This window comes from Schistocerca piceifrons, chromosome 2 (assembly GCF_021461385.2).
Source record: "Schistocerca piceifrons isolate TAMUIC-IGC-003096 chromosome 2, iqSchPice1.1, whole genome shotgun sequence".
In the NCBI taxonomy this organism is placed as follows: domain Eukaryota; kingdom Metazoa; phylum Arthropoda; class Insecta; order Orthoptera; family Acrididae; genus Schistocerca; species Schistocerca piceifrons.
Window position 1 is genome coordinate 562,611,268 of NC_060139.1, and position 13,189 is coordinate 562,624,456.

Here is a 13,189-nt window from a genome sequence, read left to right on the forward strand (position 1 = left end):
TTCATTCTAGAATCAGGTTGGTGTTCGATTGTGTAGGAATACTCTTTTAAGACTAAAGCCCATCTTGCTATTCCTGGTAACAAGTTCTTCTTATCCATAGTCTTTTGGAATGCAGCACACTTTGTTACAATTTTAAAATGTGTTTCTAGTAAATATACCCAGAATTTCCTTCAGGCATTAACAATAATTAAAACTTCAAGCTCATAGCTACTGTATTTTTTCCCTTGATGTGGTGGTGTTTTACTCACGTACAAGACTGGATAGAACTTGTCATCATGTGGAGATTTTTGTTATAACACAGCTCCAAAACCTTCTTTGCTTGTGTCTGCGTAATTCAGTTTTTTGCATTTTTGGCTGTAGATTTTTTAAAACTGGATCTGATGAAATGATATCTTTGAGCATCTTCATTGCTTGCCCAGCTCTTCTTCAAACTTATATTCTCGATTATTCCTCAGTAAATTGCTGAGACGTTTGGAAGTTGCAGAGTAATTTGAGATAAACTTCCAAAAGCACTGTATTAGACCTAGAAAACTTTGTATTGCTGCAGTAGATTTTGTTTCTGGAAAGTTTCGAACAGCTATTGTCTCAGTGTGCAAATGTGTACCAAATAATAAAATCTAATATTTATATCTAACAGAGCATAAACGGTGTTTAAGCTGTGTGATATATTGATTTTAAAGTTCATAAATAGCAAGCCAGATAACTGGTCGGAAAAAAACTGTTTTATAAGAAAATTTATCAATATTTAGAGTGTAAATTTTAATCCTTAAATACATATGTGATATGAATGATACATTACAAAAATAAACAATACAATAAGGAAAGCTTAAGTTACTCAACAATCAGGATGCTAAAATGTATTTAAAATTTAACTAACCTTTAAAGAAGAAGAATTTGTGCACAAGACACCGACACTATTCACTGGCTCAGACGTATTGCTCATTGTGACGAAGTAGCTTTCCAAGTGTTACAACTGATAATATTCTTTTTGCATCTGTAGTCGGATCATGAAATCATCTTGGCACACAATTTCTGTGGTCCGCCTGGTTGCCACCTTCAGGTGAGTAAGTTGTCACATGAACTCACTGGAAGTGAGTTCAGACAGAGAACGGTGAGTCCTTTATATGTGCAGAAGGCCAGTAGCACGTGCACAAGAAATCATTGTAACTGCCCTCTAGTGCAAGTGAAAATTTAATGCCACAGTGGTAGGAGCTGGTGAAGTTGATAAATCACTATCAAAATTCAGATGGATGAATCAAGGATTGTTTTTTCTTAATGTATGATAAAACTGGGTTCGAAATCTTACTTAAAGAGTAACCCTTGTCTCTTTATAAGATTGTCAGATAGATGAATTTCAATGGATTCTTTTAAAACTCAGCCCCAATAGTGAGACCCTGGTCAATCATTTGTGACCCTTCATACAATGTTTTACACCATTGGGTCTCCCTGTTGGGACTGTTTTGAAAGAATCCATTGAAATTGAACTATCTGACAATCTTACAAAGAGAGACAAGGGTTACCCTTTAAGCAAGATTTGAAACCTTGTTTTATCAGATGTTAAAAAACAAAGGTCTTTGATTCAGCCATCATAATAGTGTTTGATAATGATTTACCAATTTCGCCAGCTTCCACCACTGGGTCACTGTATTTTAACTTGGCTAGAGGGCAGTTATGACGATTTTTTGTGCACGCACTGTTGGCCTTCCACAGTCTTTGAAGGTACCACCACTCGCGATCTGAATTCAGTTCCAGCAAGTTTGTGCAACAGCTTACTCACCTGAAGGTGGCACCCAGGTGGACTGTAGAAATATTGTGTCAAGATGACTTCATGATCTGGTTACAGACCCGAGAAGAAGAATATTATCAGTTATTATGCCTGGAAAGTCACCATAGTCACATCAGAAACCTCTACAGGGAGGGTATGGTTGAACTTGTAAGGACATTTGGTAAACTTCTTAAGGAGAAGGGGAACTGCTGAATGCCCTTGCTTTTTTTGTTGAGATGCCGCAATAAAGCTATTACACCTAAATTTTCAAGATTTGTTCATTGTATTGATACGAAAATGGTCAACAACATTAAGAACATGTTAGTTTTGTCTTAGTAAGGGAGTGCATTTGTTTTACTTGCAGACAACTGAATCCCATATCATTTTACTTGCACTTGGAAGTTCTGTCACTGCTGTTGCCTGTATCCTGGGAATGAGTGGATTGTTCGTCTTGGCCCCTATCATACTTGGTGCCCAGGAGTGCTGTCACTAAGCAGTCTTCAGAGTTTCAGCAGTGTTGTTCTCGACCCACAAAATCAGATGATAAAACCTGTCAATGGACTGTGATTAACTTCACAAGTAAAGAACTGGACAACATTCCCATCACTGAATTTGAACAAGCTGTGCCCAGCATTCCTGACCAGCAAACTGAAGAAATTATGTAAGAGGTCTCACATACATTGTCTTGGGCACTGCCCCTGCGGATTAACGTCGCCTCTCTTGAAAGGGCAGCAGTCCAGTCCATTAGAGATGACTAGGATTTAATAATTCTACCAGTGAACAAAGGCAATGCCACAGATCTTCTTTCACATGTTGATTATCTGGGAAAATGGGTAATTTACTTCAGGACTCAGCATACTGTAGATTGCAAAATGGCGTAACTGAATTCATAAAATGGAAGGCTCTTTCACTGCTCATGAGGAGTTCATTACCTAACAGTGTGCTTAATAAAATTTGTTGCGGCACAGCTATTCCACTGAGATTATATGGTCTACCCAAAGTAGTTATTTGAGTGCACCTACTTACAATTTGGCCAAGTACTTAGCATCTGTTCTTTGTCTTTATCTCAGAAATCGTGTACATCATATTTCCAATTCTATGGTTTCCATTCAGCAATTGAAGTCCTTGTGTCTTGGTTTCTCAGATTTGCTTGTCAGCTTTGATGTTGTCCACAACTGACAGCATGGCTATGTGGAGACCATTATCCCGAATAGTTACCAATTTATTTATGGAAGATTTTGAAGACACAGTGTTGAGGACAGGGTTTTTAACATCTACCTGTTTTTGGAGATATGTCAATCATACGTTTGTGGTATGGCCATGTGGGAGAGATGCTCTTAATCATTTTCTAGGTCATTTTAGCTGCCTTCATCCCAGCATCAAGTTCACAGGAGAGGCTGAAAGAGACTGAAAGCTTCCGTTTCTATATGTCTTGGGTTACAGAAAGGGTGTTGGGGCATTGGTCTGGTGTCAGAAGGCGTGGAAGTTGAATGCACGCCAGAGGGTATGGACCTTGATACCCACTAAGGGTCTCTGTGCTGCAGTGCATGCCTGTGCCACGAGCCTCTCTGTGCGAGTGCGCCACTCTCTGTACCACGTGAAGTATGCGGCCAATCACATTTCCTGCAGTCATGTATTTAGGCAGGTGCTTGGCACTATCCTGCCAGTCTGGTACTCGCCATAGTTGGCGTGTGCATCTCGGCCGTACTGCGTTCCAGTTCTTTGTGTTGAGATTCATACTGTCATTTGTTTGGAGTGTTCTTGCATTGTTGTCATGCTGTGTTAATCCCCTCAGTTCTTCCTTGCTTGCCTCGTGTTGTGTCCTTGTCGGTCGTAGTGTCTGTCATCCCATATATGTTCAACTGTCCTGTCTGTTCGTTGATAGCAATACCTCCAACGGCTCCCCCACCTAGTGGCTTCATGTCTCCATTCTCTGCTATACACCAGTTGCTGGTCACTTGTGGCTATAACATTGGCGACAAGGTACATGGTTTGGTAGCATGGGGGCTGAATTAGTCCGTCTCCTGGAGCAACAGTAGCAGCTCATGCAGCAGTAGCAGCAGCAGCAGCACCAGTTAGACATCTTGCAGCAATCCTTGCAGTTGCTAATGGACAAAGTCACGACATGGGACATCCTACCACACCAGCTCCCAGGTGTCCTGGTTTCTGATGCTTCCCCATGTCTACCATCATTTCCACCCTTAAACGACACTTATCGTATACTTGCATCATCTGAAACAACATTTCACAGCATTTTAGATCACGGATGGCTCTATAGTACTTGTTATTCTTGTCCTGAGCATCGCTAGACATGTTCTTTCTGCTCCGTAAATTGGCACCATTTTCAGACCCCGTAGCTCTCTCCATTAATGAGACATGTGTGCTGCTAACTGCTATTCCCAGCACTACCATGTCATGGCATCTCGGCTTGAGTTCCACCAGTACCATAAGCAGCCTGGTCAGCCATAATGTTCTGGGATCACAGACTTGCAGGGTCTCAGCCACTAAAGCGACTTTACTTGTACCAATTGGCGTTGCAAGACATTACATGTGGGCTCCTTGATTCGTGATGTTGTTGTTCACCTGGCACCCGATCCAGAGGTCCGCATGGCTCCATTGAAACTTGATACCCCTCACTGGAAGACATTCTGTGCGTAGCCCACTCCTTTGAAATCATACAAGTGGTGAATGAGCGTCTCATGGTGAGGCCACAAGTGGCAGCAATAGTGTTCTCCTTGTGGGTGCCTCCCTCGCGCTATCAGCGTGGTACTGCCCACAGAGAGCAAAGTCATCGAGACTCCTCCTCCTCCGACGTCTGTGGCTTTGGAGCCACCGGAGTCCCCATCGCTGGAAGATGTGTATGCGCTGTCAGAAAGACGGCCATCTCCGATCTGTCTGTTGGAGCTGCTCAATCCACTCCCACCCATCACCCACGGGGCATCAGGATACCGTGCACACACTGCAATCAGTCATCCCACTGGATGCCCCATAGATGCAGAAGTTGTTCCTCATGCTCCGCATTTTTAACGTGGATGTTCATTTCCAGGTCGATATAGGGGCCACAGTCTGCTCAATCAGTCTAGCGATGTATACATGCATGGGTTCCCACCTCTGGGCGGTTGGTCGTGTATGGTGACAGACTATCCCCCTCCATAGGTGGTTCACGGTCCCGGTCACCTATAAACATGTTCCCTGGTTCCTGACCCTACTGGTGGTTGACCGTCCCTCGGCTTCAATCATTTTTGGACTTGATGCTTGGCTTTTCAATTTCTGACAAAGTTACAGTCATTTATACTGTCATCCCATTCCAGGGCCTCAACGATCTGTGCTCCGCCTTTGCCTCTTTGTTTCAGTTTGACTTAGGGTGTGCTTCAGACTTCCAGGCACACATTGCTCTCCGCCTAGATGCTCAGCCACGATTCTTCCAGGCTTGCCTCATTCCATTGGTCTTGCGTCCAGCAGTCACGCAAGAGCTCAGTGGACTGCAGGCTGTTGGTGCCATTGAGTCTGTGAAAGCGAGTGTTTGGGTGACCTCATTAGTGGTGATCAAGAAACCCAATGGCTCCCTTCACTTATGTGCGGATTTCAGAGTTACAACCAATGCACAGTCCCTGGTTGAAACGTGACCCATTCCCCGGCAGGAAGACCTTCTCACCAGACTTGTGCATGGCAAGTACTTCTCTAAAATTAACCTGGCAGTGGCTTACCACCAATTATCCTTAGATGAGGAATCCCAGAACAGCATTGTCATCAACACGCCTTTCGGATTATATAAATACAAGCACCTTCTATTTGGTATTTTCTCGGTGCTGGCTATTTTCCAGAAGTACCTGGAGCAGCTCACACATCCCATCCCAGCTTGTGTCAATTATCTTGATGACATCTAGGTCACTGGCCATACATGCCATGAGCATTTGCAAAACCTCTGTACCTTATTTCATGCTCTGCAGTTTGCTGGCTTATGCTGTCAGCTTGAAAAAGTGTAGTTTCTTTCAACTGGAAGTCAAATACCTGGGGCACTGGGTCAGTACAGATGGTGTTCGTCTGTCAGATCGCAATGTTGTGGCCACCAATTCCCTTCCCCACAATAAGGATTTATCTGACCTCCAGGTTTTTTTGGGCAAGGATAACTACAACTTAAAGTTTTTACCCCAGGCTGCTGATGTTGCACAGCCCCTCAGTCAATTGCATCACAATGGGTGCTTTTCAACTGGACTCCTGTCTGTGATCAGGCTTTTCTCCACTTGAAAACTATGCTCAAGTCCGCCCCTTGCCTGACTCCCTTCTCTCTGGACTGCCCCTTGGTTGTGGCAGCTGATGCTTCGGCCTATGGTATTGGGGCAGTCCTGGCTCACAGGAATGAGGATGGCTCAGAACAGCCCTTTGTGAATGCGTCCAAGATGCTATCCCCAGCACGGAGGAACTATTCTCAGATTGAGAAAGAGGGTTTGGCGATTGTGTTTGCCATTCAAAAGTTTCCCACCTACCTGTTTAGCATGAAGTTCTCTCGCCTCACTGATCACAAGCATTTGGTTACCCTATTCGGCACACACACACGCCTCCCAGAGTGAACTGCTTAACATCTCCAGTGCTGGGCACTGTTCTTATGCAATTACACTTACGTTATCCCATACAAGCCCATCTCTCAACACTCCAATGCAGATGCCTTGTCATGTCTCCCCTTGGGCACTGATCCTGAGTTCAACCAGCAGAAAGTCCTCTGCTTTCACATTGATATGGCCTGCCAAGATACACTGAACAGATTTGCCGTCACGGCTGCACAGGTCACCTTTGTCACACACCAGGACCCCATTCTGCAGCAGGTTCTCTGCTACATGACCCATGGTTGGCCCAACTACCTGACTCGCTGGTTGAAAACTGAATTCAGCCCCTGGCAGCACCTCTCACACAGGCTCTTGGTTGTGGTGGGTGTTCTTCTGTTGGCCGCAGAGGCAGGACATCCCACCTGATTTGCACAAACCATCCTATGCTTGCTACACCACAGACACTGGGGGATGTCCTGTTTGAAAGCACTGGCTTGTCGGCATGTTTATTGGCTTGGCATCAATGGCTTGTCCTTGATTCGGACTTAGTCTCTGGCGCTGCGGGGTGCCAACACGGGTCCTAGTTTTACTAGACCCGTGTTGCAGAATAATTCACTTCCGGTTGCGCAATCGCGCTGATAAGGAGTGCTGCAGGGGTCCAGCTGCGCTTCCGGTCTGAGCGCCAGTCGCTCTGCGACACAATCAATCACTATACCAATCACCATACTCATTTCATCAACGTCAATTCTAAAATACAGCGCTAGACGCTAGCGCTAGTTAGTGGCAATTCATGTCGTATATAATACGTTATTTGTTGCTGTACGCGTCTCACTGCGCGTGACCTTGATTCGGACTTAGTCTCTGGCGCTGCGGGGTGCCAACACGGGTCCTAGTTTTACTAGACCCGTGTTGCAGAATAATTCACTTCCGGTTGCGCAATCGTGCTGATAAGGAGTGCTGCAATCATTTGCACCCTGTCCCATGCCTCGTCAGCCCTGGGACAGCATCCATCTCAATTTTCCGGGCCCGTTCTGGGGAATGATGTGGTTACTCTAGATACCTGTACATGGTGCACATGGCGTCCACCATGACTGATGCCAAACTCACGGCCTTGGCTCAGGTTCTCGCCATCGAAGGCCTGCCTCATACCTTGGCCTCTGATAATAGCCCCCAATTCAAGGCAGCCTCCTTCCACGCATTGTGTGAGGCCAACGATTCAAACACATCCGCACCCCATCTGATCCATGTGTCCTTCAATGGCACAGCAGAACAACTGGTCAGGATGTTTAAACAACAGCTGATAAAAGCTGTAGAATCCTCTGCCACTACATCGGCCCTCACCTTATTCCTGAGCACTTATCGCACCATGCTGATTGATGGTCATAGTGTGGCCGAACTTCTCCATGGGTGGCAACCACAGACCCTGCTCCATTTTCTGGTGCCATTGCCTTCTGAGCCCTGCTTCCAACCCTCTCAGTGCTACACCCCGGGAACGGCCATGTGGGCCTGCTCATATGGGGGCAAAGCTGCTTGGACTCTGCCACAGTAGTCGTGACCCGTGGGTGGCATGTGACATCGGTACAGACACAGAAGGGGCTTGAGCGCCACCACCATAACTGACTCCGGCCTCGTACACCCGTGGCTACTCCGGCAGTCTGTTACTCCTCATAGTTCGCATGTGCATCTCGGCCATAGTGCGCTCCAGTTCCATGTGTTGACATACATACTGACATTGTTTGGAGTGTTCCTATGTTGTCGTCTCACCATGTTTATTCCCTCAGTTCTTGCTTGCTTGCCTCGTGTTGTGTTCTTGTTGGTTGTAGTGTCTGTTGTCCCCTATTTGCTCGTTTGCCCTGTCTGTTCATTGTTGGTGATACCTCGAGCAGCTCACCCACCAGGCAGCTTCGCGTCTTCATTCTCTGCTGTGCACCACTTGACAATGATTTGCAGCTATAACAATTGGGACACAGTGTTCATTGAAAGCCCACTCACACATACATGCATCAAGCTGACTTCAATTGTTCCAATACACGGGGGTCCTGCAAACATTGGCAAGGAGAGCTTACGCATTTCAGATGCGGAAAGCCTGAAACAACAGCTTGATCATCTTAAAAGTTGTGTTCAAGCAGAATGGCTATGTGGACAAACAGATCTGTTGTGTGTTCCTGTTTGGACCATAGGAGGAACTTTCAGAAGACACTTGTAAATTGGTAGTTATCTACCCTTTTGCTGGGAGTATATCTTCAAAAATAGGAAGAATTTTTAAAAGATATGAAATCAAAAGTGTTTTTCATCTGCTAGCCAAGATTAAGAGTGTCCCTTGGCTCAGTAGAGGATTACTTGGAACTGAGGAAGCTTGGTGTGTAGAAAATACTCTGCCATTATTGGGAAGCTTATATTGGTCAAACAGTTCGTATTATTCGGGGCCAATGTGTTGAGCAGCAATGCCACACACATTTGTTTCAGCCTGAGAAATCTGCAATAGCAGAGCACTGTCTTACCAAGGGACATAAAATGTAGTATGAAGAAACACAAATGATTGCCCTTGTGTCTCAGTACTGGGACTATGTCTTAAAAGAATCCATTGAAATTTGACTGTCTGACAGTCTCATAAACAGAGACAAGGATTACCCTTTAAGTAAGATTTGGAACCCTATTTTGTCAGCCATCGGAATAGTGATTTATTGATTTCACCAGCCTCCACCACTGGGGCGCTATATGTTCTCATCTACCAGAGGGTAGTTACGACAATTTCTTGCAAATGCTGTGTTGACCTGTGGTGTATAAAAGAGCTGCCACTCACAGTCTGAATTCAGTGCCGACAAGTTTGTGCAACAACTTACTCACTTCAAGATGTTGGCCAGTTGGATTGTGGAAATATTCTGTAAAGACGACTCCACAATCCAGCTGCAGATCCAAGAATAATATTATGATATTGCTCATTGCTGCACCGGGATCAAGTTTTACCTTTTTTGAGAAAATTAGTATTTAGTTTACATCCACGTCATTTCATTGCAATATCGTAGTAGTAGCTCACTTCGTACTAACTCGTCAGGGTGCATATTTGTTCTTTTTCAATAGAGTAGCATCAGTAGGCAATCATAGATGTAATCAGTGTAGATAAATTCAAAAGTGTATTTGAACATGCTGTGACATCCTAGCAAGACAGAAAATATTAAACTAGTAACATGTATTGTGTTATTTCTATTCTTGTATGGATAAAAGTTAAGGTTTCTTTGCCTCCATCCTTTGCTACTTCCAAAAATATCCATTTGAATGGTTATACTTTTTAAACATTGACATGCGTGAAACATAATTGTAGACATAGTTTCAAGCTATACTATGTTTATTTCCAGAAACTGCTGTAGAAAAACTATGCTCACTAACAGAACACAGACAGCAAAAGCTTTTTACAGTGGGGAGAATGACTAAAGTATTTTTCCATATGAAGGCTAATTTCTCGTATTTTATTTTTCAGAATAAAATTCATTCATCAGTTGCAAGTACATTTTTATTACACTTTACCAGTTTCAACAAATTTGTCATCTTCAGAAGCTTAGTGTTCATTGAGCAGATGTCAGTGTTTTCTTCATAGCGACGTAATGCCATGATGTGTCCAGAAGTGTACGAGTTGTATGTGATTATTGTAAGCACAGGTTGACAGTTTACAGTAACTGAATCACATCTGTATATATTGTAAGCTGTTGTGCTAGTAGTGAGGAACATTTCTTGGGGCAAGAGCAACAGTTTGACATATACATAATTGTGGTTCAGTTACTGCAAATCTGTTTATAATAATCACATACAATATGTACATTCCTGGATGTATCATGGCATTATGCTTCTACATAGAAGGTTTTGACATCTGCTAAGCCAATACTAAGCTTCTGAAGATGACAAATTAGTTTGTCAGACCTGGTGAAGTGTAATAAAAGTGTATTTGCAACTGACAACTGAATTTTATTCTGAAAATATATACTACAGTTGCTGAAAATTAAAGCCATGAATAAAATATTCCGGTTTTACTACTGAGGAAGGAAGATGTTGCTTGACTCTTTGGAATATATACATTTTGATTTTAAGCCCCTCCTTGATATACATTGCCCCTCTTGTCTCATTAGCCACTGGATTTGGATTAACACTTTCCAAATGAATCCATGATAAAATGCAGTACTCCTACCTAGTATGGGCAATACACCTCTGTGGGTGTATTACATCCTCTTACAATGCTTCCGGTGACTCTCAGTCTACCTTTCCTGTAACTATTTTTAGAGGATTGTCCCACTTTAATTTTCGTTGGGCTGTTACACTGAGATATTTGATGGTTGTCACTATAGTTCATAATATGGAAGCATAGAGAGAGTGACTGTTAATGAAATGACACATTCTGTACATATAGGACAATGTTTGCACTAATTTCTCAATTCAACCAGTATTTATGAATTATATCAGATCCTATCGGTCTCTGTGATACTGATTTATTTTTACCAGCCTAACTGATCCTAAGGCTCTGGAACTATCAAGGTATTCATATCTGATGTTAACAATTAAATCAAACAGTGGAAAATCCAGGATGGAATGCAGCAATATTATGAGAAGGAAAGTTGCTACTGACCATGTAGCTGAGATGCCGAGTCACAGGTAGGCACAACAAAAAGACTCTCTCAGTTAAAGCTTTCAATCATTAAGGCCTTCGTTAACAATTGACACATATACACACACTCACGCAAATGCAACTCACACACGATTGCAATCTCAGGCAACTGAGGCAGTGTGGTTTCAGTTGCCTTAGACTGCAGTCATGTGTGAGAATTGCATTTGCGTGAGAGTGTGTGCGTGTGCGTATGTGTGTCTATTGTTGACGAGGACCTTAATGGTCGAAACCTTTAATTGTGAGTATCTTTTTGTTGTGCCTAGCTCAGCATCAGCACGCCGCTATACGATGTTAACAATTTAAGTGGATTTAAATGCATAAATGGCATGCAGTCTCAAACTAGCATATGTGAAATAGAGTAGAATATTGGAAGCAATGGACATCATGCTTTTCACAACCAAGGAGGATAACTCCTTTTGGAACAACAAAACACTAAATAAGATAAATCTGATTCTATAAAACACAACAGGCTAACAAGATGCACATTGAGCAAGCAATCAAATTAAAAAAGATTTAAGCAAATAAAATGCTATAAGGATGAAATTTATCAGAAGAATCAAACAATGCATTAAAAAAAAAAAGAAAAAAAATTACTGTGGAATGGTAATCAAGGAAAAGAAAACAGCAAATTGTGCTAGAAAAATAAAATCAAAAGTAGAATGAAATGGTTTCTGAAGAGGAAGCTAGAGTGGCTTATGGAGTAATGAATTAGGTATTATTAAAATGAGTTTGAAGATCAGTAGAAGATAAAAAAAATATGAATAGGTTGGGTAAGATGGGGCTTACCAAAAGTACACAAGAACTGGAAATGGTAAAGGATGAAAATGGTGGTGCTGGTTCTTTATGCGATTTTTGTTGTGTATCTTGAGAAACTTTTTCAGATGCCAGGTGGGGTGATTCATTATATAAAAAGAGCTTAATATTGTTGAGGAGGACTAAATGTAAGTTCCAGTCAGGGTGTTCAAAAATGGTTTTCCTGAATCTGATAACAAAAATGTGGGGATGACTGCATAGTATGTTTTGTTCTGTTGCTGTTGAGGCGTAAACCTATAACTGGAATTAAGTATAAACACATAAATTTACAATTTTGCCGTATATTTTTAAGACAATATAAAATAGATAACAATTTCATTTCAGTCTTCAGTTCTTGCCCATCAGAATATTTTGTATTGTTCCGTATCTGAAGTATTGTTTTTACTTTTCAGGTCTTCTGACATGAGCTCATTCCAGGTAATAACAACAGTACTCTCATTAATCTAACATGAATTGCCATTTTTGGCCTTGTTAAATAAAACACAGTATGTTTTTAAACTCTTTCAAGACAAAAGTTATCCACATCATTGAGAACTGCTTTCACAAATAAACTACCATTAAATTTGGATTGATATCAGCAGAAAATGTCTTTAATGACACTGTTCCTCAGAAGGAGTGTTTTAACATTATGGCACGATACCAATAATCTGAAATTGCAAATCTAGTTTATTTTGACCTATTAGTAGCATATCACAAAAAATTCACGCTCCCAATAATAAAATACCAACAGCCATTATTTTGGTTTTATTTGTTAAGCAACTAATTTTTTTCCCACGGGCATATGTGTTCCTCGGAAAGCCGTGTTGCTGATGGCTGTCGAAGGAGTGCACATCCCCATGGGGAAAAAATCTTTACATTACCAGTTGACAGTGCTGCATTGGTTTCTAACACTACGGTTACTTGATATACGCAGGCCTGAAGATGACATAATGTAATGCTGAAACTGGTTGCCTAACAAATAAAACCAAAATAACGTCTGTTGGTATTTTATTATTGGAGATCAACCAGCCAAAGTCCCACACTCCAGACATAGGATGGAGTCACATTTATTAAAAATTCTCATTGTTGTTTCTGTCCTGGCTTCTAGCTTTTTGCTATATCATACTACTTTTATAATATTGTGCATCTGTATGAAAATGCTTCTGAGTGTGGCCTTTTGTAGATGTTTGACATGTTTGATACTTACACTGCCTATCTGTCTGATTATATAGAAAAACTCAATGTTATGTTTTTAAAGTAAAAAGGAAACGTATCTCAGGTTGGTGTTAGATACTTCATAGCCTGTTTAAGTTCATATTGTGAAATTTTTACATGTGCAAGTGAAGGCTGTACCCAGTTACAATTAACAGTTTGTTTATTATATGAGGAAACCTGTATATTTATTTGCTTGGTCTATGTACACAAAGCGGCACA

At 42.0% G+C, this 13,189-nt stretch overlaps 1 protein-coding gene across 4 annotated transcripts in view; it reads left to right on the forward strand.

Annotated features, from left to right (window-relative positions):
• The window catches only part of LOC124777078 (stimulator of interferon genes protein homolog), a 338,173-nt gene that overhangs the window by 25,087 nt on the left and 299,897 nt on the right, over positions 1–13,189 (forward strand). For all 4 annotated transcript variants that reach the window (XM_047252357.1, XM_047252356.1, XM_047252355.1 and 1 more), the window contains exon 2: positions 12,169–12,193. In XM_047252357.1, the coding sequence (XP_047108313.1) occupies positions 12,179–12,193 (15 nt within the window). In that variant the 5' untranslated portion in view covers positions 12,169–12,178. The remainder of the gene's footprint in view (positions 1–12,168; positions 12,194–13,189) is intronic.